A 27644-nucleotide genomic window follows, 5' to 3' on the forward strand; every position below is an offset into this window, starting at 1 on the left:
ATACTGCTATATGTTGTTTTATTGAGAATTATAGGAAACGGCTCAATAATAAATGTGCTCGATAAAACCTAAAGTGTAAGACAGATTAAAGACAACAGAAACCATAGCTGTTATAGTTATGAGTTTATCTTTATGATACAAACTTTACCCACCGCTGTTCGCAAGGCTGATAAAGTCACATCCTATATCAGGACGCAGTCCTGATCCTGATGACATGTGTGGATCCGGGTGAATGGTTTCCGTAGCGACAGGGCAGAGGTTGCTGGCTAGTAGAAGCACCTCTCCTAGGTCAGGGTCAGAGTTGAAGGGTCACAAATGGCTGCCTGTATCCTCTCATCAGGTCAGAATGGAAACAGCATTGGATACCATAAAACCCTATCAGGGCCAATCACAATGACTGGTTGAAATCCAATAACCGTCAAGCTTGTCCCCAGCGCACAGAGTTGATCGTTAAGGCTGTTTGATTGGGGTCATTGCTTCCTTTAATTAAAGAATAATGCTCTTTCCGCACCTATCGAACCTTCATTTATCTTTGTAGCTAAAATGAATCTGTGTGTTTTGTAGATGATGGCCACAGAAGTGTTATCTCCTAATAGGATCTTAGCATATAAGTTCTGTCATCCTAATCCCATTCAGCATTGATCTCCTTCTGCCGTCACACTGCAATGTTTTTATTTTTCTCTCTTGTTTCATTTACAGTTATACGTTTGGTTGAAACTTTTATTTAAAGCAATTACGGAGCATTCAAGCTATAAGTATGTCTATATGTGTCTTCCCTGGAAATCGAACCTATGACATTTTGCTCTTCTAATGCAATGCTCTCCCTACTGAGCTTCAGGAACACCTATTCCATCCCTTTAGTACAGTGGTTCTCAAACTTTTTCAGCGTGCGGGCCCCCTATATACGGTCACGGTGCATCATTTCGTGCCCCCGCAAAGAAAATGTATGACAAAAATTTGACAACTTAAAATTTTAATTAAACAAAACATAAAATATATTTAAAAATGTAGTGCTGTTGGTAAGTAGCCTTATTTTTCTGAGATTTTATATCCCAAAATGTATGAAAAATGTAGTTATTTAATTTAACCCCCCCCTCGGCACCATCTCAGGGACGCCCAGGGGGCCACGGCCCCCAGTATGAGAACCACTGCTTTAGTAGCCCACTACTGTACTGTATACTAAACAGTCAACACTTTTGGCATAATGCGATGTCCATAATTTTGTCCATTGAGTCTGAGGAGTTGATATGTTTGTCCAACATATTTAAAAGAGGTCATTTGTTTCCCAAACTGGGATCTGCGTATGTCTAATAACAGGTGATAAACTACTGATAAACTACTGATAAAAACTTTCAAGTGGATGAGAAAGAAATGTTTTTGAAGTTAAACATTCAAATGTGCTATTAAATGATTAAAAATTAACTTAGCTTGTTAACTATGTATAAACTATATATTAATATTACTATATATTTTATGTATAAAATAATGCTATATTGCATTTTTTTATTTATTAAAATAAATTTAAACTGCTATAACATTTTTTTTTATTTTTTAATATTCTCACCTCCAGACATTTCTGTAATTTTTTTTAAAGTGTCTTTTTTAAAACAAGACCAAAATTTAGCTTCTAGACCAAAAAATGCCAGTTATATTAATTTGTAGGAGTACATCACCTTTTTACCCCCCACTCAAAAAGGGCTGCACAAGGGTAAGGGTTGAATTCTCAGGGGTACTTTAACATTATTAAAGGAGTACATTATTAGGTACATTATTAAAGGAGTAGTCCACTTTATAGATGGGGCCCATTGACTTACCAAGTATTTTTTTTCCTACTATAAAAAGTCAATGTACCCCATCTTTAAAGTGGACTACTCCTTTAGGGTCAAGGGGGTTCAACTGACAAAAAAGTTTGAAAACCCCTGGTTTAGGAAATGTAGTACAAACTTTTTAAGGTGTTACTGTAGCGCTGGGGGAACATGGCAGTACTATCTTTATGCCAAGGTCATTGGTTTGGTTCCCAGGTAAATTTGTATATTATAAGTGTGTATAACTTGACTACATTGTCATTTGTTTTGAATAAGGGTGTCTTGCCAAATGCACATAAATTAACTTTTTGAACCAGCTCTGTTGTGTCAGCTCTGAAATGATGTAAATTCATGGTTCGGTAAATGAATTGTAAATGGCGAACAGCTAGTATGTTTGCTTATCTGAAAGGAAATGTAAGATTTATTCAAATCCGTTTCCTCAAGTATGTTATCCCGGAGATTCCACGTATAGTTTGGGAATTAACAGCAGTAATAGTGAACGATAGCCTCTGGCAGACATAAATCCGCACACGTGCTCACATCTCACTATGTTAACAGAGTTGAATGTTGTTTATTTTGGTTTCAGTTACACCTCTCTATTCCTCTTCTCCCATAGGGTGGTAAAATATTTTTCGCTCTTAATAAGTTAGTGCATTTAACCTTTCTTTCCATGTTCATTTATGAGCCCAGGAACGGGCAGGGGATTACAAATAAATCATCATCGTTGCTTGTGTAGCACCAGTAAAAGCTCGGTCTGATGGCTGAAACAAATGAGACATCAGGGTTTTACTTTAACCCTCCTGTCTCAGTGATACAGTCGCTTTGTGAAAGGAACCCTGGAGAAAACACGAGCGCCTCTGACTTTGTACATACCCGTGACCCGGTTGTTATTATTCTTGAGTCGATCACAGAGAAGTGTTGAAATGTTGGTGCAGCTGTGAAAAACGTTGGTTTTTGGCTCTCACTCCTAGACTCTTATATATCATTTAAAGCTGTGGTTTCCAAAGATGTTTAGATTAACACCTTTTACAATACCAGAGTGAGACCTTTTAAAGATTGTGAAGACGTAGTGTTTAGGACATCAAATGTATGATGTAAACCTGATTTAATTTCCTTCTTTTTCTTGATACTCTTCTTCTAAAAGGATTTGATGATCATGAGCTTTTATGGAGGACAGCGTTTACTGTAACATAAGAATGGATTTTTCGTTATGTCCAATACCTTGATCAAATGTTTTTATATAGATATTTACTTTAATGCACCATTTTACTGACTTTTTATAATCTTAATGTAATGTTTCTATGTTTCTCCACAGGAATGGCAGAACTCCATCCAGAAGAATGCAGGCTTGGCTTTCATTGAGCTAGTGAACGAGGGCAGGTAATTATCTAATCCCGTGTTAGCAATCTCCACATTATCACCAGGTTTACAAAACCGCGTCGAGCAGGTCTCGTTTGGAAGAAATCAATTTAATGCAGAAAGGTGAAAATGGGATCAACAGGGTGACCTGGAGTTCAAGGCGTCTGTCAATAACTTGGCTTGTCCGCGTGGGTTATCGCATGTCACAGAGAGGGTTTTTGAGAGAGCAGTTTTTTTGGCCACCTCCTGGGAAATCTTTTTTGCATCTTGCTGTTTTCAGATGGGGTTATGCCTCATCTGTTGGACTCTTTTACTTAGACTCCCTTTGGGATGAAAGGATCTGTCTTCAATTTCAATCCCTTAGATCTTTCAGATGGCTCTCATTTCTATGTTAACAATGGAAATTCATGTTAATGAATGCTGGTGTGCCGATGCGCGCTACAGAAATGCTAATGAATGCAGTGATGCATCGGGGTTGTGAACATCATCACCTTGACTGCTAGCCATCTTTTTTTGGCTTCACTTTTTTGAAAATCAAGGTCAGGATGGGCAAACATTGGACGCACCTGTTAAGATACTGTATTGACATAATGCTAGTTGTAAAAGCACACACAAAAAATCTCTTTGTTATTATTATTTTAGGAGCATCAGTTGCTTGTATGACACATTTTTTGTAGGTCAAATCGTAAGTTAGCAGGACACTGGTTCCCTTGCTGAAAAAGCCCATTCATTTTTACCATAGACTTTTGGATTACCACAAGCATAGTAAGCTCTGCTTGCAGTTTATGATGCTTGCACGTTTTGTCCAACAAGATAATCTTCCCAGATCAACACAACTTTTATGAATTTTGAAGTCTAAATGCGTTTACTAGAAAAGAAAAGCTTTTCTTAGGCTACAAGCGAACTACACCACAGTCTCTTGACATCAGCGTCATCACCTCCGAGTTTCGCACAACTCTTTCAAATTTTATTAAACAGATTTAAAAACATCATAAAGACATACTCTGTGGATGAATCTTTTTGGGGATTTGTGCCTGTGTTGCATAGTTTTTGAGATCTTCATGTGTGATGACGTTTAAAGTGCCAGGCAGGGTCTGTAGTCTCATGTAGCAACTTTTAGACTACGTTCAGATTGCAGTCAAAATTTGATTTTTTGCTCATATGTGACCCATGTCTGTCTCTTTGCATGACAGTGAACAGCACAAACCACATGAAATCTGATCTTTTCAATTTTGATTTGAGCCACTTTTACTTCATTCTGGAGTGAAATGCATCACAATTGAAATTTGCACCAATGGCATGTTTGTAAAATCACTTAAAAACATTCAAGACATTACAACTTCTGTTGCACATTCCTTTATACACGAAAGCCCCTAACACGCAAATAAGTGTGTTTGACTTTTCTCAGCGTTGTCCAGATGACCGACCCGGGAGCATACTGGCTCGGCTCTTATGCTCTCGTATCCCTCACTCCCACGGAATTGAGATAAAACGCATCGACTGGCCGGTCTGCGCAGCTCCGTATAAAGTCCACCACACCCGCTTAGTAGTCTGCACGTTTGTGTCCGTATTACAGTGTGCTGGGTAGGATGTAATATTGTACTTTTGCACACGCAATGCAGTTCAGGACCCTGACCAGTTCACACAGGTGTCTGATTTTAGCCACGCTATGTGAACAATGCCGTGCCGAAACAGGCTCAAGTGAAAACATAAGTGTAACTGCATTCTTAGGGGACATATCATGCAAATCTGTTTTTTTCCAGGTTTAAGTGCTAAAATTGGGTCCCCAGTGCTTTTCTCAACCTAGAAAATGTGAAAAAGAAAAACCCAGTAACTTAGTTTTGGTAAACCATTCTCTAGAAGCATGTGAAAAAACTAGGTTATTGAAATTTGGCTATACCTGTGATGTCAGAAGGGGATTATACCGCCCCTTAATCGGCACTATTCAACCATGACACTGCCATTTATTGCAGAGATCAGCTCATTTGCATTTAAAAGGATGAACCCAAAATGGCACATTTTTGCTCACACCTACAAAGTGGCAATTTTAACATCCTATAATAAATTATCTCTGGGGTATTTTGAGCTAAAACTTCACATACGTACTCTGGGGACACCAAAGATTTCATTTTACATCTTAAAAAAGTTTTGTGAAATGTCCCCTTTAATGTCGGGTTGGGTAAAGTTACTGTGTTGATAGACTGCTGTGACATTATTTAAGGCAGCAATCTGTAACTTTTTGGGGAAAATAAGCAAAAATCAGTGATTGTGCCACGCTGTAAAAAAAGTAATATCAATATTTAAGTTTTTGTTTTACTTTAACTTTATAATTTATGTCATTATTTTATATAAGTTATGTCAACTTGTCAATAGTCAGAAACTTAAAATTAGAGGTCGACCATTTTATCCTCTGGGCCGATAATTTTGCAGATTTTTGGCATATTTAAAAAATTGGCTTTAGTCGATTGTGCTGCTAAGTAGGCAGATTAAGAGGCAGGCACATCTATGGGCACCTAAGCATTGTTGTAGATCACGTGACACAGCCTCTTGCTGCAAGCTACCTGAGGCTACTCTACAGCCATGATTGATCATATACAGCTTTAATAAACAATGGCTGAATCGCGCAAAAAAAACTAAAAAGCAGCCAGTACAACAGCGCAACAGGCTCATGTCTCGTGGTGCACACCCGTGCATCACAAAGATTGAGCTCATTTAATGTGATTAATGAGTGATAATCTTGGTGTTTGCGGGACAGAGAATGAGCTGAGAGCCGCACACGCACACTCTTTCTGTCTCTAAACTGTTTCTGTCTGCTCTCCTTCGCGCATATTCCTCAAAACAAAACTGACACGTTGACAAAAGGTCGGAAGACCAAATCATATCCAGCGAGGAAATGTTTTCCGTGTTGTTACAGTAACAACTGTTGAAACTGTTACTTTGTTACAGTTGAAACAACAGATCTGTCCAACACTGAACTCATAAGAAGCACTGTCAGCACAATCCATCACTCACAGCACCACAGAAATGAGAATGTAAATGTGCTTTGAGTGTGTTTAGAAAGATTTCCCCTTAATAACAGTTTAAACTAAAAAAGTCAGGTCTACCAAAGAAGGATTTTATTCTACAAAGCAATAAAATCCATGGTTAAAAAAGATGCAAGAAATGATGACAGCAGAGGGTCAGGTAGTATCTGTGTCTGATAAATGCATGGTGTGGAGGAGGTTGTAAAACTCTTCAGAAAAGACCAGTCATCTTTTTTTTTTAAACACTTTGGCTTAAATAGTGACATTTTAACAATATTCAAATTATAATAATAGTAGGGGTGAGCGGGGCACAAACTTATGCAGGGTTAATTGTTACGCAGCTACTTACATATTTATACAAGGCCGAGTTTTTTTTAAAAAGTTTTGATGTGTTTTGGTTAAGATATTGAACAAAGAGTGTTTTGGAGGCATAAAAGTAAATTTCTTCATCTTATGTTTTTTTTTTTTTTTTCTGAGTTGGGTGTGTAAGTCACCAAATCCGACCTTATATTATTTTAATCACTGTCTTGTTACCTAAAACATAACACCATTTTGAAACATGTCAGCCACTCCTAGTAATTGATTGCTGGGATTGAAAACATTTCTACACAGCGAGGTTAGTTGTAACACAGTGTTACAACTAAGCCTCCAGTGTACAATGATTAAACGTGTAAATACTATTAAAGGGGTCATATTATAGGGCTAAAAAGCACATTACTTTGTGTATTTGGTGTAATACAATGTGTTCGTGTGGTTTATGGTTAAAAAAATCATTATTTTCCACATACCGCCCATCTGAAACAGGTCGTTTGGTACAAAGCTCATCGTTGTGAGAAAGTGCGGTGTCAATGGGTGTGAACTGATTGGCCAGCTATCCAGTGCGTTGTGATTGGCCGAATACCTCAGTAACGTAATTGGAAAATGACGCTCCTTGGCAAGTTTTGGAAGATGAGCTCCCAAAACAATAGTGAAAGCCACGAGATACTACCGTATATACTACTACCTTATCAACACGAGCCTGAATCGGACCCCTAATCTATCAACTTTACCAGCGTGGAACTTAACAGATGGTAAGGTAAGGATACTAAAACATAAACCATGTTTGCATTTGTGAACGTAGAAACAACAAACAAGCACTAATCTGCCCTTCTCAAATCTCGCGTTTGGATCATCATTAGGAAATGCATGAAAACACAGGCGCGTCTCTGCACGAAACTCGTCTTTGAATCGTCAGTGAGGAAATGTATTAAATATGAAAACATCAGCTACTTACAGGATGTCAGTGTACCGTAAAACTTCAAATAATAGCCCGGGCTTTTATTTTCCCAAACCTATCATCAAACCAGGCGTCTAAAAGAGACAGGCGTCTATAAGAGACAGGCTTTTAATTTAATTGTTCCAGCATGACAGCAGGAGGTTACCACATATTACGTTTTATTTTTAATTTGAATGTGTTTAACAAATTAGTTCGTGTAATAACAACAGTCTTAAATTATTGGCAGTATAAATAAAGCAAACAAGGATATGTTTTTTTATTGGTTGTTGCGTGAAATCTTACCCAGATACAACAGTGCTATTTTCTGATTGGCTATTGTGTAGCCTCTTTCTCTTTTTTTTGTATTGGCTTGCTCGACTAGAACTCTAGGGAAGACGGGCTTGATAGAGAGAGAGAGCAGTGCGGCCAGATACATTTTGGGCGCTGCAGCATATTAAACATGATAAATAGTGTTTCCGCGTGAGAAATACAATGTGTGGCGGGAGTGCATGCATGACAAAAGACTGAAAGCCCGGCTATTATCAGCGGCCTCAAAACACTACCGGCCCACCGGGAAAAGTCCCGACTCTCCCGATTGCCACTTCGCTACTGTCATCATCACCTCAATCCTGGCGACGAAGCTTGTTGTGTTTTCATAGTGATGAGTAACGGAATGACTGCGTCTGTCACGTGACATCTACCGGTAAGCAAAAAAAAAACTTTAGCGTGTTCAATCTGCACCATAGAACTGTCTTAAACAGACTATCTGACGGGTTTTAGAAGATTAAATACAACCCGAAACTAAAAAACAGACCAGGCCTTTATTTGAGACAGGCGTTTATTTACCCAAACCTGGTGTCACACCAGGCGTCTAAAAGAGACAGGTGTCTATTTGGGACTCGGCTATTATTTGAAGTTTTACGGTAGTTGCAAAGTTACAATTGCTCCACTTTTTAGACGAAGCCTTTGTGTACATCCAGCGGTTGTACTCCGCGATGTTTAGAAAGTAATCCTCCTTAAAATGTGCAGCACACAATCGAACATTTGGGCTGTACTGTTCTGAAACTGTGTTGTAAATAAAACCTAACCACTGGTTTCTTAATGTTTACTCTGTTGGAATGCCAACCAAAGTAGTTTTGCAACGAAACACAGCGTCTGCTCGACATGGCGGAAAAAACAATACTACAGCGTGATTGAAGTTACACCCTCTATCTTTGCGTATATATGAGGGCGTTGTTATGAAAATGTTCAAACCAGTATGACGTCTAACTGCATGGGCGTGTTAAACGAGCCGTTTTAGGTGGGCGTGGATGAGACTTCACGTTTAAAAAGAATATCTCTTTGGATTTGAAACTTTAATTTTTGCAACTTTACAGATCTTTTATGTGCACAGACATCATTTAACACTCTTAAAACAAAGCAAAACATGCAATCTGACAATTTTAACCCCTTTAATCAAAATTATAACCGTTTATACAGTATCAGGGGAAATAACTGGCAATATGATTTTGTTGCATTAATTGTGCAGCCCTTTCAAAAAAATGTCTTTATATGCATTGATACAGAATATAAGGATGGTTGGATGAAGTTGTGGTTTGGTGTAATTGCACAATAACGGTAGGTCCCACAAACAAACTATAAGTGTTCATTTGTAGCAGAGATGTGTGTGTTTATTGTGTAAAAAATTATGAATCTAACTTAAAAAAAATTATGAGAAAGTCAAAAAGCGTTAAAGCAACACCAAAGAGTTTTTTTTACCTTAAAATAACGCTTCCAAAACAGTTTCAGTCGTTCATCCACTCTAATCAGGGTGAACAGCACTTTCACATTCGCTTTGCAGCCCTCTATCGGCCAAAACCGCACTAAAGAAGTTTCCAACCGTCGGGTAGGGGTCCTGTAGTCCGAGTGAATACTAAAAAACTTGCTTTACGGCAGACCTACAATCCAATCAGAGCCAGCTGTGCCTCAGTATTTATGACAGTGGGTAATGGACAATTACGCTTCTAACCTGTAGGGGGAGCAAAGAGCCAAAACTCTTTGGTGTTGCTTTAAGTTGTGCCCCACTCTACCCTATTTTATTGAAGAAATTTGAGCTTATGAGTATGATTTTGTGTGAAGACGGTTTAGATCTTATTCGACTTAAACCCAAGTAAGGATTTAAGTAAGAAAAGTATCCTGCAATTTTATGTTATAAACAGAGATGGCAGATGTTATGGGTTGCAGCTTTTAATCCATTTTTCATGCCCGTCTATAATTCATTTCAAAGAAATCTGCCTCTAAGTGGCACATAAAAGTTACATTTCAATCTCTGCAAGTCACTAATTCTTGGTTAAAATAAGCCGCTATGTGGACTAAACAGTCCTATTCAGTTCAAGGTCTAACTGTGTCTGTACACTGTACAGAACAGCATGAGATGGTAATCCCATGTTGCTTCTCTAGTCTGTAATATCATAAATTCAATATAAATAGATTAAGAAAGTGAAAGGGTGATAAAGATGAAGGGCAGTCTCAAGGAGCAGGCTATGTTATTGATGGCAGTCGGGGTGAGAGGGGTGGCAGAGGGTCACCACATAGTCCAGGGCACGTCCGCTCCCCCGCTGCCGGCCACTGACACACCAGGCTCGGGTTTCAGCCCTCCACCCTCGGTCTGTTATTCTTCCACTTTGCAGAGGCCCGAGCCTCCTGACCTGCTGAGAGACTCCTCACGGTCTCTGGGGGAATGTTTTATTAGGCCATGGCTTGTGTTGTTCACAAATCTGCCCGGGGTGTAAATATGCTGTTTCAGGATCAGGTTCCTTACCGTCTGTTCTAACCCGTGGTACTTTAGACAGAAAGGCAACACTGATCTACTGATCAACTGTTTTTTTTTTTTTCAGGAAAACCTCAGGATTTGTACTTTTAAAGGTTTGATGAGTGACACTGTGTTGATGAACAGTAGCATTATCTCAGATCAGCCTCTGTAATCATCAGATGCCCCGTGATAAGACGTAGTGTGTGCATGTGTCCGGGTGTGTGTTTATCCAAGCAAAGCTGTTCTTACATATGTAGCAACATGAGCCAGGGTGACGCTTGCTCCCGTGCCCTAACCCTTCCCAACAAGCATCCGTATCTTGTTAGATGCGTATCGTTTACAAATCAATTGCTGGTTGTTTTAGTGGGAGTGGGTTCAGCTGCCGTGCTAAATATAATTTTCTGCTTGTTTTAAATGGGTTATTTAAGTTGGTTTAGTATGTTATTGAAACTTTCATGTCCTAACAACTGTGTTATTAGGTTTAGTAAAATTGATTTCACAGATTAACAGTTGAGAGAGATGAAGGGTACTCTCATACTTGCTTGCCTACCAGTCATATAAAATGAAATTGATTTATAACATGGTCATGACTAGATGTGATTAATGCCCGTTTCTGATGTGATGCACTTAAAGGTGACATAACACTGCTAATTTCATCCTAATATTCAGTATCTATAGAGTAGTTTTGTATCCTTACATTCTTTGAAGAATCCTTAGTTTTATAAAAGATATGTACAGCTGAGCTGAGCTTCTGGATTTGTACCACAGGCGGAGCAGGTCACGAGCATCCATCACACAATACATCGCAACACATTATCGCATCATATTATGGGGATAACTTTTGGTATTCACTTTACATTTGTGTAGTTTACATTGTGTTGTTTACCCTATATGCCAAGAAACAACAAACATTTGATGCAGTTTTACTTACCACCTGTGGTTCTGATCAGAGTATGTGAGCGGGGAGTGAGTGAGGTGTGGAGTGTGCAAAAATAGTCAGAGCGCAGAACAGGTTTTTATCCAAAGGCTGGATCCGGTTCCACTCTGATACCGCTCACACCCAAGTCTAGGCCATGCACAAGAATATAGGCTGCGTGGCGGACGCGACGCGGAGCAGGTTTGCTGCGTGTTGATTTGCTTATGCATATTAGGTGCAGGGCCCACGACAGAACAGAAATGAAGCGGATTTTGTCCGCAGCAGTCACGCAACAAACCAACTCCACGTCTGCCATGCAGACAGTATGTCCCAGGTGTAAGGCTTCGGTTAAAAACGTCAAGTGTTAGGCATGCAGAGGAATTTTAAATATGAGTGAGCACAGAGCGATTTCACTGGATCGTGATGAAATTGAAGGTGAGCAGGGAGCAGAATTGAGCAAAGCTGTCTGGTCCAACTTTGAGCGGGATTAGGGAACACCCACGTGAAAAGGGAGTGGAATTTCTCACCACTCAGCTCCGTTCACATGCTATGGTTCCGATGAAAAACCAGGTCTTTCATTGCTGGGACCACTCCATCTTTCAGTTTTAAATGATCTGCAAATCCAGCGTCAAACTGGAACTTGTTTATAAAACATTTGTCACCGAACAAACACACTTGCACAACTCTGTTGCTGTCCCGGAAAAAGCAACTGCACCTACTGTTCCCTTAGCGCTATGTTGTTTCGGAAGCCGAACATGGCTATATTTTCCTTACTGTGCGTTCACACCAGATGTGGTAGAGGCGGCAAAAACGTGGACATTTCCGTCATGGGAGGGGCTTCTGCGACTCCGCTCGCTTCCTGTAATCACGTCACTACTAGAGCAAGCTCTTGATTGGTTATCACGGCGTGAATATCTGCCAAAGTTCAGATTTTTCAGCTTGCGTGTTTCCCGCGGCAACGTTCAATGGCGTGTCCCGCACTGCAGGATGCCTATTCGCGTCTTTGCATTGACTTAACATGTAAATCACTTGTGCTTGCCGCCTCTTCCTCGTCTGGTGTGAATGCACCATTACAAACAAAACAAACTTCTTTGGTGACTTGTTTGATTTTGTGATCTTAAAACAAAACGACAAATCTTTTTGAGCAAGTCTGTAACGCGTTGTGCAGCACTGCAACGAAGTATGTTGATGGAAGTACGCTTGCTCTGGTTAATGCATGGATTAAAGTTCTCCGTTGTAGCGACGGATTTCCGTCGATTGCAGCGAGTCTACGACGGATTTCCGTCAGTTGCAAAATTATTAAATTAACTTTTCATAAAGACGCTGTGTATTCACCTTGTTAAGTGGAATGTGATAAAAGCCTGGAGTGGAGCGAAATCACGTTCCTCTCTCCACTGTAAGCGTTCTGTAATCATACGCACCAGATCCACTCCGGGTTTTCTGGCTGTATCTCACGTTAAACTGAGGTAAAACTGTATTTCTGCTAGCATGGACATACTTGTAATGCAGCAAGGATCCGATGTTTTGGACATCGATAAAGGTGTATAAGACCAATGGAGATTAACTTGACTTAGCGAAATGAGGAAGATTGGCAAGCCTTTCAGTTCGTGGGCTAAGAAAATCAAACAGCCAGGTAATTTACGTGTCTTTGCACAGTAAGCCTAGGGTCCTGTATTTTGGGGGTAATTGGTTTGTCTCGTACGTGATCGTTTTTGACCGCTACGCTGATCTAACCAGTGGCTGATACAATGAGTTGTTAAACTCATGGGTAAACTTCACTTGGCGCCACAAGAACCAAGAGGCAGTCAGATGACATCAAAATCCCGTGAGAGCGAACCGAGAACTCATTAGACGAGACTGCTTCCGAAATGCTCTCGCAGTACTTTGATGTCAGCCACCTCTCAGTTCTTGCAGTTGCATGTGCGCGTGGTCAAGAAATGTTGACGTTTTTTTCACTTTAATCGTCGTTAATCCATGTTAATGTGTGCGCACGCTATTCTGGGAGAAGTTCCCAGTACTTCCACTCTTTTTTACTTCATACAGGGACATTTTTTTACGAACCCTAACGGCCTGTATTTGGCACAGAAGTTACATGTTCCTATAATGTTTGCAATTAAAAACCTGCTGACTTTACATTGTCCTGCTTATTACACGGCTATTTACCTCATAAGTAAGGTAAGGAGAATAAAATATTGATTTGAAATATTTTATTTTCTCATTTTTAACGAATGCAGACCTTCCGGGAGTAAAATTAGTTTACTTTCGGTTTTAAGGTAAGACAAGATGTTCAAATGTCACAAACACTCTGTTAATCATTTGAAAAAAATGTCACATGTAAGGATTAATTGACGACGGGTCATTGAATTATAAGAAAATAATGCACACCCAAGGTGCAATGCGGTACAACTCAAGCGGAGTGCCGTTACACCGCGGGTGTGCATTATCCTGCTTATCACACGGATATTTACCTCATAAGTAAGGTAAGGAGGATTAAATATTGATTTGAAATATTTTATTTGCTCATTTTTAACGAATGCAGACTAAACTAAAATTAGTTTACTTCCGGTTTTAAGATAAGATAAGACAAGACGTTCAAATGTCACAAACACTCTGTTAATCAGTTGTAAAAAAATGTCATATGTAAGGATTAATTGACGACGGGTCATTGAATTATAAGAAAATAATGCACACCCAAGTTGCAGTTACACCACGGGTGTGCATTATTTTCAAATAATTCAAAGGACCGAAGTCAATGATTCCTCTTATACCACGGTTACCACAAACATTGCTCTGGTGCCTATTTTTAAGACTTTTGACAAGTTTGGTGTCCAGAAATTAATGCATACCCACGGAACATTTCTTATCCAATCAGAATACAGCATTCAACAGACCCGTGGTATAAATGTTATTAAAAGTCATATTTTTATTGAATTTTTGTGTAATATTAAACTGTACCTGTCAAAATTATTTACAGCTGTGTGTTATTAGTTTTGAGCAGTAGTTATCTGAAAAGAAAAAACTTGGAATGTTGTGGCTGACCAATCAGAAGCAAGCATTTAAGAGAGCTGTGTAATAAAACAGAATAATATAAACTATCTTTTTTTTTTTTTTTTTTTTTTTTTTTTTTTTTACTTTATTTTTTATTGAACTTTTTAAGGAACATCCTCTATCCCAACATTCAAACCCCTTACAACAGAAGGAGAGTAAAAATGAAGTAAGAAGCAAATTAGATAATTAACACAAATAATATTAATAATAATAAAAAAAAAAAAAAAAAAAAAAAAAAAAAAAGGACATAAAAATAAAATAAAAACTATCATCAGTACAGTTTCTTTCCAGAGGACATTTTTATACAAAAGATTACAGTAGGTAATTGCATTTATGTTGCATTAAATTTTCCATACACATTTTTATGGCCCATCTTATTTACATGTCTAAATACAGTGAAATACTTTTCCATCTTTGCAAGAATATATCCATCTTCATTTGTAGACATGCAGTCATTTTTTCCATTATATAGACTTGTTTCAGTCTCTGAGTCCATTGAGCCAGATTTGGAGGCTGTTCTTCTTTCCAATGCACTGTTATCATTTTTTTTGCTATCAGTAACAATATTCGCAGTACATATCTCTCTTCTTCATTATACATTTTTTTGGACAATGCTCCCAACAAACATACCACTGGATCTAAAGGTATCTCTACCTCTAGTATCTTGTTGATTTCTTTTTTAACACATTTCCAAAATTCTTGAATTTTTGGGCAATCCCAAAAAATGTGTGTATGATCTCCTATTTTACCACATTTTCTCCAACACAATGCCACCGATGTTTCTTTCACAAATGTAGAGATCATATGAGGTGTGTTGAAATATCTAATTTTTACTTTCCAGTCAAATTCTTTCCATAATTGACTATTAATGCCCTTATGGCATCCCTTCCATAATTCTTCCCAGGTGTCATCTTCAATTATAGTATTTAGTTCCAATTCCCATTTTCCTTTAACATCTCCTGTGTTTTGTATGATATTAGTTATCAGCCTTTTATACAAATGAGACACATGTCTTTTAATTGGAAAATGTTTTTCTGTAATATTAATAAAGTATTCTTCTATTTTGGTTGGTTCTTTAATGAGCAGGTCTTTCTCTTTATGACTTGTGATGTAATGTCTTATCTGAAAGTACCTATACATATCTGTAGATGGAATAGTAAATTGTTCTTGAATTTGTGAAAATGATTTAAATTCATTTCCACTAAATAACTGATTTATTGTTTTAAGACCTTTATCAGCCCATGTTCTAAATCCCCTGTCCCATATAGAAGGAAGAAATTCAATATTACCTACTATAGGCATAGCCCTAGAAATAGATTCTGGAACTCCAAAAATTTTTTTGATTTTTGTCCAGGTTTTAAGAGTATGTTTTACCCATTCATTTTCAGTTTTAATTTTAGTGCCTGATTTTATGTTTATATAAGGTAGAATGGATAAGGGTGTCTCCTTAACTGAACTTTGTTCTATTTCAACCCATCCTGATTCTTTGTCATTTTTAATCCAGGCCACTACTGCAGTTAGTTGGGCTGCCCAGTAATAATATTTTAGGTTCGGTAAACCTAGGCCTCCTTTATCCTTTGGTAAGAGTAAAGTTTTAAATTTTATCCTGGGTTTCTTTTTCTGCCATATGAATTTACTAATTAATTTATCTAGCATATTAAAAACTGAAATGGGTACATTTACCGGGAGTGATTGAAACAAGAAAAGAAATCTGGGTAGTAAGTTCATTTTTATTACCTCAATTCTGCCTAGTAGTGAGAGAGGGAGAATCTCCCATCTCACTATATCTTTTTGTATTTGTTTTATTAGTTTTTTGTAATTTTCTTCAAAAAGCTGGCTGGATTTGGGTGTAAGAATAATTCCTAGATATCTAAATCCTTGCTTGGACCAATGAAATGAGACCTGTTCATTTAAATGGGATGGCCAAACCCCAGAAATCATCATTGCTTCAGATTTATTTTCATTTATTTTGTATCCTGAGACTAGTCCATATTCATACAGGCATTGCATAAGTGAAGGAATGGAGTGAGATGGATTTTCTATAAAGAGCAATATATCATCTGCGAACAGTGATATTTTATGAACTGACTTCCCTTCATCCTCTATTCCTTGAATTCGTTCATTCTGACGTATAGCTTCTGCTAGTGGTTCAATGCTCAATGCGAAGAGGACAGGAGACAATGAGTCACCCTGTCTCACACCCCTTTCTACCCCAAAAAAATTGGAACACTGGCCATTCACCCTTATTCTCGATTTTGATTCTTTGTATAATATATTAATCCAAGTTACAAGTTTTTCTCCGAAACCCATTTCCATCAGTGTCTGTTCCAGAAATAGCCAATCAACTCTATCGAACGCTTTTTCAGCATCAAGGCTGAGAAGCATTGCATTCCTTTTATTTTTTATAGCTATTGATTGTAAATTTAACGCCCTTCTCACATTGTTAGATCCTTGACGGCCTTGAATAAATCCAGTTTGATCTGGTTTTATAACTTTTTTAATATATTTTTGAATTCGTTTGGCCATAATTGATGTTAGTATTTTATAATCCACACATAGAAGACTTATTGGACGATAGCTAGTACATTGTATGGGGTCTTTACCTTCTTTATGCAATACTGAAATTATGGCTTCGGACCACGATTTTGGTGGGTCTCCTGATTGTAATGCATAATTGTATACTTTACATAGTATTGGAGAAAGATCATTCATAAAAACTTTATAATACTCTCCAGAAAATCCATCTGTTCCTGGTGCCTTATTGTTTTTTAAATTACTAATTGTTTCTTTAATTTCTTCTTCTGTTATAGGATCTGTTAATTTACATGCTTCTTCCCTCAATATTTTTGTCAAATTAAGAGGTTTCAGAAATTTTATAATTTTTTCTTTTTTAGATTCCTGGTTTTGACCTCTATATAACTCTTGATAATATTCAGCAAAAGCATCTGATATTGCTTTGGGTTGGGTCTCAATGTTTTTCGTTACAGGATGTTTAATCTTAGGGACTATACGACTAGCTTGGTCCTTCCTAAGTTGAAAAGCCATAAGTCTGCTAGCTTTATTTCCCATTTCATAGTATGTTCTTTTTATGTATCTAAGGGCTCCTTCTGCTTTGTATGTTAGTATTTCATTCAATTTTTTCCTATTCTCTTTTAACTTCCTAAGTGTATCTTCTTTTTTATTTATTTTATGTTCCCTCTCTAACTTCTTTATTTCGTTTTCATATTTTTGTTGTTCTGAGTTTCTTTGTTTCTTTATTCTAGACCCAATAGATATAATTTTACCCCTTATTGTGGCTTTTCCTGCCTCCCACAGTATTGAAGGGGAGACATTACCATCATCATTAATAGAAAAGTATTCCTTCAATGCTTCTTGTATTTCTTGTTTAGTTTGGGGAATTGTTAACATTGAAACGTTTAGTCTCCAATATCTAAAATGTTTGTCTAACCCTAGATTCATTTTCATGATAACTGGGTTGTGATCCGAAATGGTGACTGGTTCAATTTTGCATTCTCTCACTTTATATAGGTCTGCTTTTGATATACAAAAGTAGTCTATCCTCGAATAGCTCCCATGCACTTGAGATAGAAATGTAAAATCTCTTTCCTTAGGGTGTGTATGTCGCCAGACATCCACTAACCCCATTTCTTTCATTATGTTTATCATTTCCTTGGACATTTTAGATGGGGGCTTTGCTATTACAGGTGATCTGTCTAGTTTAGTATTCAATATGCAGTTAAAGTCCCCTCCAATAAGTAAGATCCCTTCACTTTTATCCGCCACTAATGCTGCAATTTTTTTGAAGAAAAGAGGGCAGTCTTCATTTGGGGCGTAAATGTTTACGATTGTTATTTTTATGCCTCTAATTGTTCCAACCACCATAACATATCGACCCTCCTTGTCTTGGAAGGTTTTTTCATTGTTATAACACATCGCTTTACTAAACAGGATAGCTACTCCTCTTTTTTTCTTATTTCCGAATGATGAACTATACACTTGATCTACCCATTCTCTTTTTAATTTCAGGTGTTCCATCTCAGATAAATGTGTTTCCTGGAGTAATATTACCGCACTTTGCCATTTTTTTAATTGTCCAAGGATCTTTTTCCTTTTTATTGGGTTATTAATTCCATTTATATTGTAACTAACAAAATTCACAGAAGCCATACCCTTTGTATATTATATATACTATCCTCCTTTGTTGTATCGGTCCTGTATGTACGTAATGACAGGTAAGAAAGGATGAAAAAAAAGAAAAAAAAAAAGAAGAAAAAAAAAAATAAGGAAAGAAAAGAAAAAGGCTCCCTCATTAACATTACATTGAACTACAGCTTCCATATGTCCCATTAGACACAGCTTTCGAACATTTTCTGAGTCTAATCCTAGGTGGTACTGTGGCAGAGAGGTGTGGCCTGTCCTCTCTGGGGAAAACATTGCACACAGTGCTGTTAAGACCCCTTTAAACATTTTGCACATGTACAAAAGAGGTCCAATTGAGTGTGATTCACTCATGTACCGTACTGATCTAGCATCCGTCTAACTTTTTAACATAAAGCTTATATGAACGTGTGGCAACCTAACATTTAACTATACTCTTAGTGGTATAACAACGCTTATATTTCTATGTTCTATTTGTAGAAATAGAACTAACCTTCCCGAAAAACAAATCGGACTTACTATTGTCTTATTTTGAAATACTTTACATTTCTTCTTGAATCAGAGCCTTAATGTCACGTATTGACAGCATTGTGTTTCGTCTTCTCTTGCTACCTGGCCTTTCTTTCAGCTCCTCTTCTATCGTATCTCTCTCCCCGCAGCGTACTTCAATGTCCAGCTCCTTCAGCTTTGCTGTTGCATCCGTCAGCGTCGCAATAAACTATCTTTTTATGTAATAAAATTATCAATATGTTCTCATGTAAACTCATGTTTTCCTGATTAATATGAATCAGGTATGAACTAATTTTCTAATAAATGTTAATGTTTTCGTGAAGCCGATATGAACTGATGTTTTCATCTGAATATGAATTTGGAATGACCTCCTAATGTTCATTGTGTTTTTGTTGTGCAGGCTGCTGAGCCACACCATGAAGGACCATCTGGTGCGTGTCGCTAATGAGGCCGAGTTTATTCTGAGCCGCCAGAGAGCAGAGGACATTCACAAACATGCCGAGTTTGAGGTGAGCACACAAATTTTCAGTGTTACTTTACATCCCCCACATAAGGTTAGTTTTCAGTGTTTGCTAATAATATTTTCTCTACAGTGACTATGTTTTGTTAAAGAACCCCTATAAATACTTAATAATTTATTTTAAAGTTGCCAACCATCGTTGTTAAGTCGTAAATGGAATACATCCGCATAAAAAAGTGCTGTTGTTTTCTGTGTATGGAGGATAATGTAGCTAGTCATTTACATGCAAATGTACTGTATTAACAGTCTTAAAGGTCCCATTAACAGAAAAACAGAAAGTTAGAATGATAATCAAAAATATAATTTTTGGCTTTATTTCATGCATGTTTGTTAGCTTTAGGTTGTATAAATGCTAAATATGCATATTTAACCTAAAACTATTATTAGATGATAATTTTGATACATCCTGCCCCAACTACTTCACCACAGGAGAGAAAACCGCACTCACCGGGCCATTTCATGGCATATTTAAGATTTCTGCTGCGGCCAAATGAAGCACTAGCTGTTTCTTGACATTCTCTACAATCAAGTCACTTTTATTTTATGCAGATGTATTCTGTTTCAAGGTTAATTTACTTTTTTTTAAACTGTCTAACGATATCATAAAGTCCCTGTGAGGATATTAAAAAAGAGTTTGACTTAAAGTTTTGTCTGTCAGAGGTTGCCAACCTCGAGGGAGAACAAATGTTTTCTTTTCAAACACAACTTATATGAAAGAAAGTCTCTAACTTTGGCTACAGAGATTGCGTTTGGCATGTTTCTTACCAAAACATAGCAGTGCATTTGATTTATTCCTTATAGCACAGCCATGGGGCATTCTTTCACTACTGCTTCGCCAAACACACACACACATATTTTTTAACGCTTGAGTTTCATTTCTCATTCCTTCTATCGTTCTCCATTTCTTTCTATCTGTGTCTTTTTTTCCCATGATTCCCCTCTGACTAATGTACAGTCTGGTTTGCTCCCTTTGCGGATTTTCAGCAGTGACAGGAATACGGCATCTTTTCATTTCTGTCTCCCGCTTTCTTTTCCCATTCCTCCCTCTAGTTCTGTCTGGCACTGGGGCAGGATGTGACATCGTAAAGGGGGTGTGGGCTCTGCTCTGTGCAACATCTCCCACTCTTCCGTTGTAAAATGTTATGCTTTTAGAAAGGATCAAAGCAGGGTCTCTGATCTGAGACGATGGGAAGTAAAACATGTGAAGGACGGTATTAAAAGTAAACATGTCAAATTAGAGAAGACGATTGTGTATCATGTCTGCTTTATTAGGGTTATGTTTTGCATGGATGCTTACATTGGCAGCTTTCCTCACATACTTCACTCAGCATCTCGCTGTTCTCTGAAAACAAAAGGGTTGTGACTTTCCTCCTTGTCTTGGTTCTACTGTATGATTGGATCACGGCATTCACTTGTCACAAAATGAGAATCGTCACTTTCCATGAATAGAGACAGAGCGCAGCGCGTCATAACCTGAAAACCACGCCCACCGGGGGGAAAACAATCCAACTGTCTCCATTGACTTTGTATTGCGAGAGGCTGCCTCCTTGTCATTTCTGGCTTATAACAAAAAACAGAATAATGCCTAAAAGCTGCTGTGTGACAATGTGTACAGCTAACAAGCCAAAGAACCCAGAAATAAGTTTTTATAAGCTGTCGACCTCAAAAAACGAGCGTTTAAAGACACAAAAGTGGAAAACAGGCAACTTTTCATAGTACTCCTATTAGTAGAACTGCGTCCACTAGGGGGAAATGTAGTCGGCGATCCACTTTTTTCTCCTTAAAGGTTGGGTTTTTTACTGCTCGACAGCTTATAAAAACTTATTTCTGGGTTCTTTGGCTTGTTAACTGTACATATTGTCACACAGCAGCTTTTAGGCATTATTCGTTTTTTTGTTATAAGCCAGAAATGACAAGGAGGCGGCCTCTCGCTATACTTTGGATTGTTTTCCCCCCGGTGGGCGTGTTTTTCAAATTTGCATAACTGCGCTCTGTCTCTATACAGTAGACTTGACTTGACATGACTTCTTTTTAAACATTAGAGACATACGTGTAATGTATTTTGTTAAGAGAGTTATTATCAGTCAGGCTCAACTATGTAAACCTGATACCACTGTTATTTTAATAGAATTTTTTTTTAAATGAGAAATTAAAGTTCAAAAAGTGGTATCAGACAGGCTGAATTTACAATTCTGTCTTTCCCTTTGGTTTTGTATTTTGATAAAAGAAAATTTATGGAAAATGTTTACTTTGTGTTTAAGAAAGTTTACATATACTGAAAGTTACACACTGAGTGTCACTCACCAAGTTTCCAAAACTTTTACTACCTTATTCATTGAGGGTGTCACGATTCGACTTTAAATTGAAATCGATCGAAATTAAGGCACAACCTCGAACTTTGAATTAAAAAAGGAATCGTTGATGCTGCCACGGCCCCATGTCACGTCCGGTCGGCTTGCTAACCGGAAAAAACACACACGTGTTAGGTGCTGGGAGGCAACCTCCTCTAACTTCACTAGCTACAGAGAGTTAAAAGATAGCATGGCAGATGCAGGAGACACCACGCGAGCCGCTCTTTACACGGGAAACAAAAAACAGCACGCGGCTCCCCCACGTGTGCACAGTAGAGTCGCGTCTGTGACAGAACCGACAGAAAGTTTCTCTGAACTGAGATCTGTCTAAGTTGCACTACAACTTATTTCAGTTGCTTAATGCTACGTGTACAGCAGTCGCGTTCGAGGGGTCAAAAACGCGTCTACAGCGCCTACTTTGCCGCTTAAACAGTTTGAATGCATTGGCGCATCCAGAGCGAAGCAGACGCGTGGAAAAAGCAAGCATTTGACGTGCTTCAGAGGCGAAATCCGCTTCTTGTGGGAGGGGCAAGTGCTATGCAGTTGTCTGTTTGCAAAATGGCTGATGTTGGTAGTGCATTTATCAAGAGAGTTAACGGTTTGTATTTGGTCACCCTACTATAGGGGAAAATATTTAACCCTGGAGAACCCACAGGGTCAAATTTGTTCAATAGAATAAATGGGTTTTTGAATTTTCCTGGGTTCACCAGGGTTAAAAAATGGTGGGAATTCAGCGGGTCGATAAGCGTCACGTGACTCAAAAGTGAAATGTGTATTTACAACTTACCAGGTTGCCCAATGTCCTCACTGACACTCTTCCAAGCAAGGTCCTATTTATTCCCTTCTCTATAGAAATAAGAACTTGTGTCGTATAGCTCCGGGTGACTGCTCACAGACAATATCTAGCGTTCCTTCACGTTGAATGAGTGACTCTGGGCTGGGCAGGAAATCCGCCAAAGTTCAAAGTTTCCAACTCGGGCGTTAGCCGTAAATTTGCGTCACACGCAAAATGCACAAAAAGCACCATTTGTGCGTACCGCACCAGACGCTCAATCAGCGCCGCACTAAACGCCTCATTCGTGCCGCGGGACCTCCAGACGCGTGTCAACCACTGATCTATATAAATGACTGAATTGCGCATAGAACGCTTAACGAAACGGTGTGAGGTGAAGCCAGCGCAGAGTTCGAGCGGCCATCTTGGTATACCCAACCGGCTGAGGGCGTCATTGACTTCCATTCAAAAACATGATCTAATTTCACCCGCTTTACAGCGTATCAGTCACACAAGGTTAATTTTTAGGATAGGTGTACGTTAAATAATAGTTAATTTTGGTGTTATTTGCAATGTTTATGTTTAAATAGGGCAGGATAATGGATTTATAAAAAACCGTTAAGGTAAGTGTGTCTGCTGCATTCTGTTAATGACACGGGTATAAATAAAGTTTTTTGACATTCAGCTAATGTACACGGTCAGCGTTATTTCTCTAAATAAGTTTAGGTAACTTGCAAAGATAACATAATTACAAAACCAGCAAATTATTGTGTGTACATGCATACGGTACAAAGCATGTTATTTATTCAGATTTCAGAATGAGCACGTTGTTATTAATACAAAATATGCTGCGGTCTGTCCGCTGATCTGATACTGTAATAAAGATGAATGTATAATAACTGTTTAAAAAGCAAAATCTACAATGTCAGTACAGTAAATAACTATGTACATGGTTAGGACGTTTGCGTTGTAATAATGTACAGGGAGACTTCAGATATAAAAACAGAGACTAGTAAAGTGATGTTTTATCATTAAAATCTGATAACGTCCAATGCATTAATAGAATGGTTGGGTATACCAACATGGCGGCGCGGTGGCTTCACAATTGTGACGTCATGAGCAATCCAGTCATTAGATCAGTGGTGTCAATGCATCTTCACATTGACTTAAAGAGACGGTGTGTAGAATTGTGGCCAAAACTGGTACTGCAATCACACAACTGGTGGCCAATACACAAAATGACAACATAAACATCAGTTGAGGGCTGCAACTCCACTTTTTAAATGATAATAGACCACTGTTGTCAGTGATTTAAGTATTTGAAATGAAAATGATTTCTTAATGTCTAGTGACATATCAGGGCAATTTTATGATTAATTAATATAAATTTCTTACATACTGTTCCTTTAACATTGGAATCACTCGCGATTGACGCCTCTACCGCGGCTGGTGTAAAAGCAGCATCGATGCTGCCACGCCCCCATGTCATGTCCGGTCGACTTGCCAAGCGAAAAAAAAAACATACGTGTTGAGTGCTGCGAGTCAAACTCCTTTAACTTCGCTAGCTACAGCCAGTTCAAAGATAGCATGGCAGATGCAGAAGTTTCACTTCAACTTATTTCAGTTACTTAAGAGTTATGAAAACAGCATTTAAACATGACTTATTGGGGTATAGTCTCACAATCTTGTCTGACGGTAACAAAAGCGCGTTTTTAAGGTGCAAAGTACTGACAGATATTCATCTGACAGGAAGTTTCGTTTTATCAGGTATGTGCGTGTACCATATTTTTCCATTGGCAGCACGACTTACATGGCAGGGCATCTCCAGGTTCAAGGTCAGATATAATATTTCATAAAAGTCTAGTCTAAAAATGTCTTGGCAACCTGTTCTTTCAAAAAAAGTAAAAACCGAGAATCAAACGAATCGTAGAATCGAAAATTTAATTGAATCGAGGGTTTGGAGAATCGTGACACCCCTATTATTCATCAAACAGAATAGAATCAAAATTTCCACAGAAACAGTAACTATACACTAAAGCGAAAGATCAGTACAACAACTTATAGTATTTACTTTAGCATATATTTGTGCATATTTAATTTAAGATATAGTAATAAAGATATAATGGTGGAAAACTTCAAGCCGTGTTTGCTAAATGCCTCTATCAAGGTTTGTAATGCTGTACCTGCTGGCCTACACACAACAGATCTGATGACAAGATCATTAGAGGAATAACACAAAACAGTTAAAGGGGCCTGCAGGCACAAACTCTTTGAAACATATAAGAGCTGGCAGTGTTGCTTGAATATAAGCTGCCGTACCCCACAGTGACATTTAGAGGGGACCTCGGAGCACCCTTCCTCATCATTCCCCCTGTCCCAAATTCCCAGGATTGGTCAAATTCTTCCAGACGGCCATACTCCGGGGACATGCTTAGCTTTCCCTTTTCACTGTAATTGGCCCCTCCGGTCTGATTCTTTCTGCTTTTCCAGCCTCACTCACAGTGTGCGTTGAACATATTCTCACAAATACTGCTAGATATTTAGTCGAATGTGGAAAGAAAATACACAAATGACATATCTTGGGAACATTAGTTGGATGAATTGTTAAAAATAACATTAAGATGTTTTTTTCTTATATCATTTTTCACTGTACAGCTAAATATATACATTTTAAAAATGAGGTGAAAATGTGCTCCAAAAACGCATATATTAAAGGGTAGGTCCCTGTAGTCACTTGTCACAGTTTACTGTATTATTTAACACTGCACTTGAAATCCATAATGCCGTTCTGCGTTGAGACTGGAGGGTAATTCACTCAGACCGTTTCACATGACTAGACCAGCGCTGTCAGGTGCAATTATGCCTTGTTTTATCAAGTCAAATGCAATACATGACCAAAGCAATCCTATGTGACCTAAGTTCAACCCTAACGTGAGAAACTGTTGTTAGACAGACGGATGGCAGCTTAAATAGTCTTTAGCTGGAGGGGAGGATTGGTTTCATATACTGTAATTTGTTGAGGGAAATATATAGGGAATGGTAAGATGGTCAAAGTTATATCTGATAGTTTTGGATAACAGTGCTTTAGTTTTCCAAAGGATGACAGGGTTGAAGTGTTTGCTTACCGCATCACAAACTTGGATATAAAGTTATGAACTTCATCCCGCAAAGCATTGTAAATTTTATATAGTTATTCAATGCAAAACTGGTGAGGGAACTACACTATTAATCTCTGTACAGAACCTTTCAAAGGTTTAGGGTCACTTACTTATTTCTTATTAATATTTTTATTTTAAATGATTTGAAAGTCATCAAATTGTTAGGGAATTTTAATCTATTGCGGTTTATTCTAATCTTATTGGCTGCTTTTTCTTTATTATCTGGTTGCAGTCATGCATTTTATCGGAAAAAAATTATACTTTTTTGTTTTGTGATGTAATTAGATATAATGGTGAGTGCGTTTACATTGCAGTCATCGTTTAAATCGCAGTCTTATGCCGATTATGCATAAAAAATGCTAATGTTTTTCTTTTATCAGGAAAGCCCATAAATGGTGTAAGCAAAAACTGATTGGCACAGGTATTTTTTTGCTCATTTACCCAATTTCACATTGCATGTAAACACCTTAACCGGATTTCTTGCAGTTTTGTTCATATGAACATGTCTCCACGTGTAAAAGATAAGCAGCCACTAGCAGTGGCAGAGGGATGCGATCTCATTGGCCCTGTCCCAAATGGCACCCTTCATGTGGACTTTCGGTCTTGTGGCCTTTGATTTGCGCATGCATGCTTATTCTACAAGTCCATGGGGTGTCCCATCTGTCATTTTTACGCTTCGAAGTGTGCTCATCAGCGCCCCCTTTGAACCCTTGATGCGGTCTTCGGCGAAGCCTGCATTGCAGCAGGCTTTGCGCACTCTACCAACCTAGAAGTCCTTGTGAAAGAGAAATCAGACCAATCAGACGACGGAAGGGAGGAGTTCACACTGATGGGCAATTTCTCTTCCTATTTTCTAAGTCTGTCCCAAAATAGAACTTTGTGCACCCTCTTGGACTTGCGTCAAGGGTCCCTAGGGTCTGCACTACATGATGTCATCAAAGTGTGGACTCTGAGGAGGTCTACAAGTCCGGAGTGTGCCATTTGTGACAGGGCCATTGATTTCATTGGAAGCTTGGTGACTTCCGGCGACACGAGTGAAAGTCACCGTTGGCGACTGGATGGGGCGTGTCAAGTCGCGCGATAAAGTTGAGAAATGTTTGACCTTATGCAAATTATGAGCATTTTTCAGGTGGGGCGACTACCAATGAGAACGAAGCAGTGGAGTTCACGTCATCCGCCTTTCGTCAGTTACTAGAGTGGACGTTACTTATTTGTTTATGACAACCAGATAAAGAAACACCTCTTTTGTAAGAGACGAGTGACACACAGTGACAACGTCCCTTAAAATGTGAATGTACCTTAAGAGTCTGTGCTCGACTCAAGCTGTTTGCAGAGAAACTGCGAAAATAAAAGCTCATGTGACATTTACATGTTCTGCAGACTTGAGAAGAGATACAACAGTATAGCTTAGGACAGATATGTCGTTGGCTTTTTGAACTACTATATGCAAAATAGGTGGTGACGTCAGTGCCTGCGAGAAACCTGACAAATCTCCAAATCCCATGTAAATGCAGTTCTGCATATCTGGTTTATTGATTTGCATGTAAACCCATGAAAACGGCTTTCTATAATAAAGTTCGCTTATTCTGTGCATGTAAACTCACTCAATGTCCCCTTCCCTCCTTCAACAGTATAGGGTGGTCTTGAATAAAACTCATTTTGAGAACCCGAACACAAGATAATTCTGTAGTAGAGTTATTCTTGTATGTACAGTAGATGGACATACCGTAGATGGAGCAGCACTGCTGATGTGGCAAATCATTGTATCTTAAATTTTCTCTAACTGAAATGCTAAAAGGAACGACTTGAACACTGCCTTCGTTGTACTTAAGGTATAGTAGTTGTACTAATTTCTATTAATTTAATCAAAATTTTAATAAGATTTTGGTTCCACTGCTTGTCATCCCCATTCCGTTCACAGCACATATTCGTCAAGAATTCGTCTCGATATTGAATCCCTCACTTAGATATAGTTGCT

General features: G+C 38.3%; 1 protein-coding gene across 1 annotated transcript in view; it reads left to right on the forward strand.

Moving 5' to 3' along the window:
- Positions 1-27644, forward strand: part of lrba (LPS-responsive vesicle trafficking, beach and anchor containing) — a 336519-nt gene that overhangs the window by 142096 nt on the left and 166779 nt on the right. Inside the window, exons 34-35 of the mRNA XM_065254703.2 lie at positions 3121-3185; positions 19266-19374. Of these exons, the coding sequence (XP_065110775.1) occupies positions 3121-3185; positions 19266-19374 (174 nt within the window). The remainder of the gene's footprint in view (positions 1-3120; positions 3186-19265; positions 19375-27644) is intronic.

This window comes from Paramisgurnus dabryanus, chromosome 4 (genome assembly GCF_030506205.2).
Source record: "Paramisgurnus dabryanus chromosome 4, PD_genome_1.1, whole genome shotgun sequence".
Classification (NCBI taxonomy): Eukaryota; Metazoa; Chordata; class Actinopteri; order Cypriniformes; family Cobitidae; genus Paramisgurnus; species Paramisgurnus dabryanus.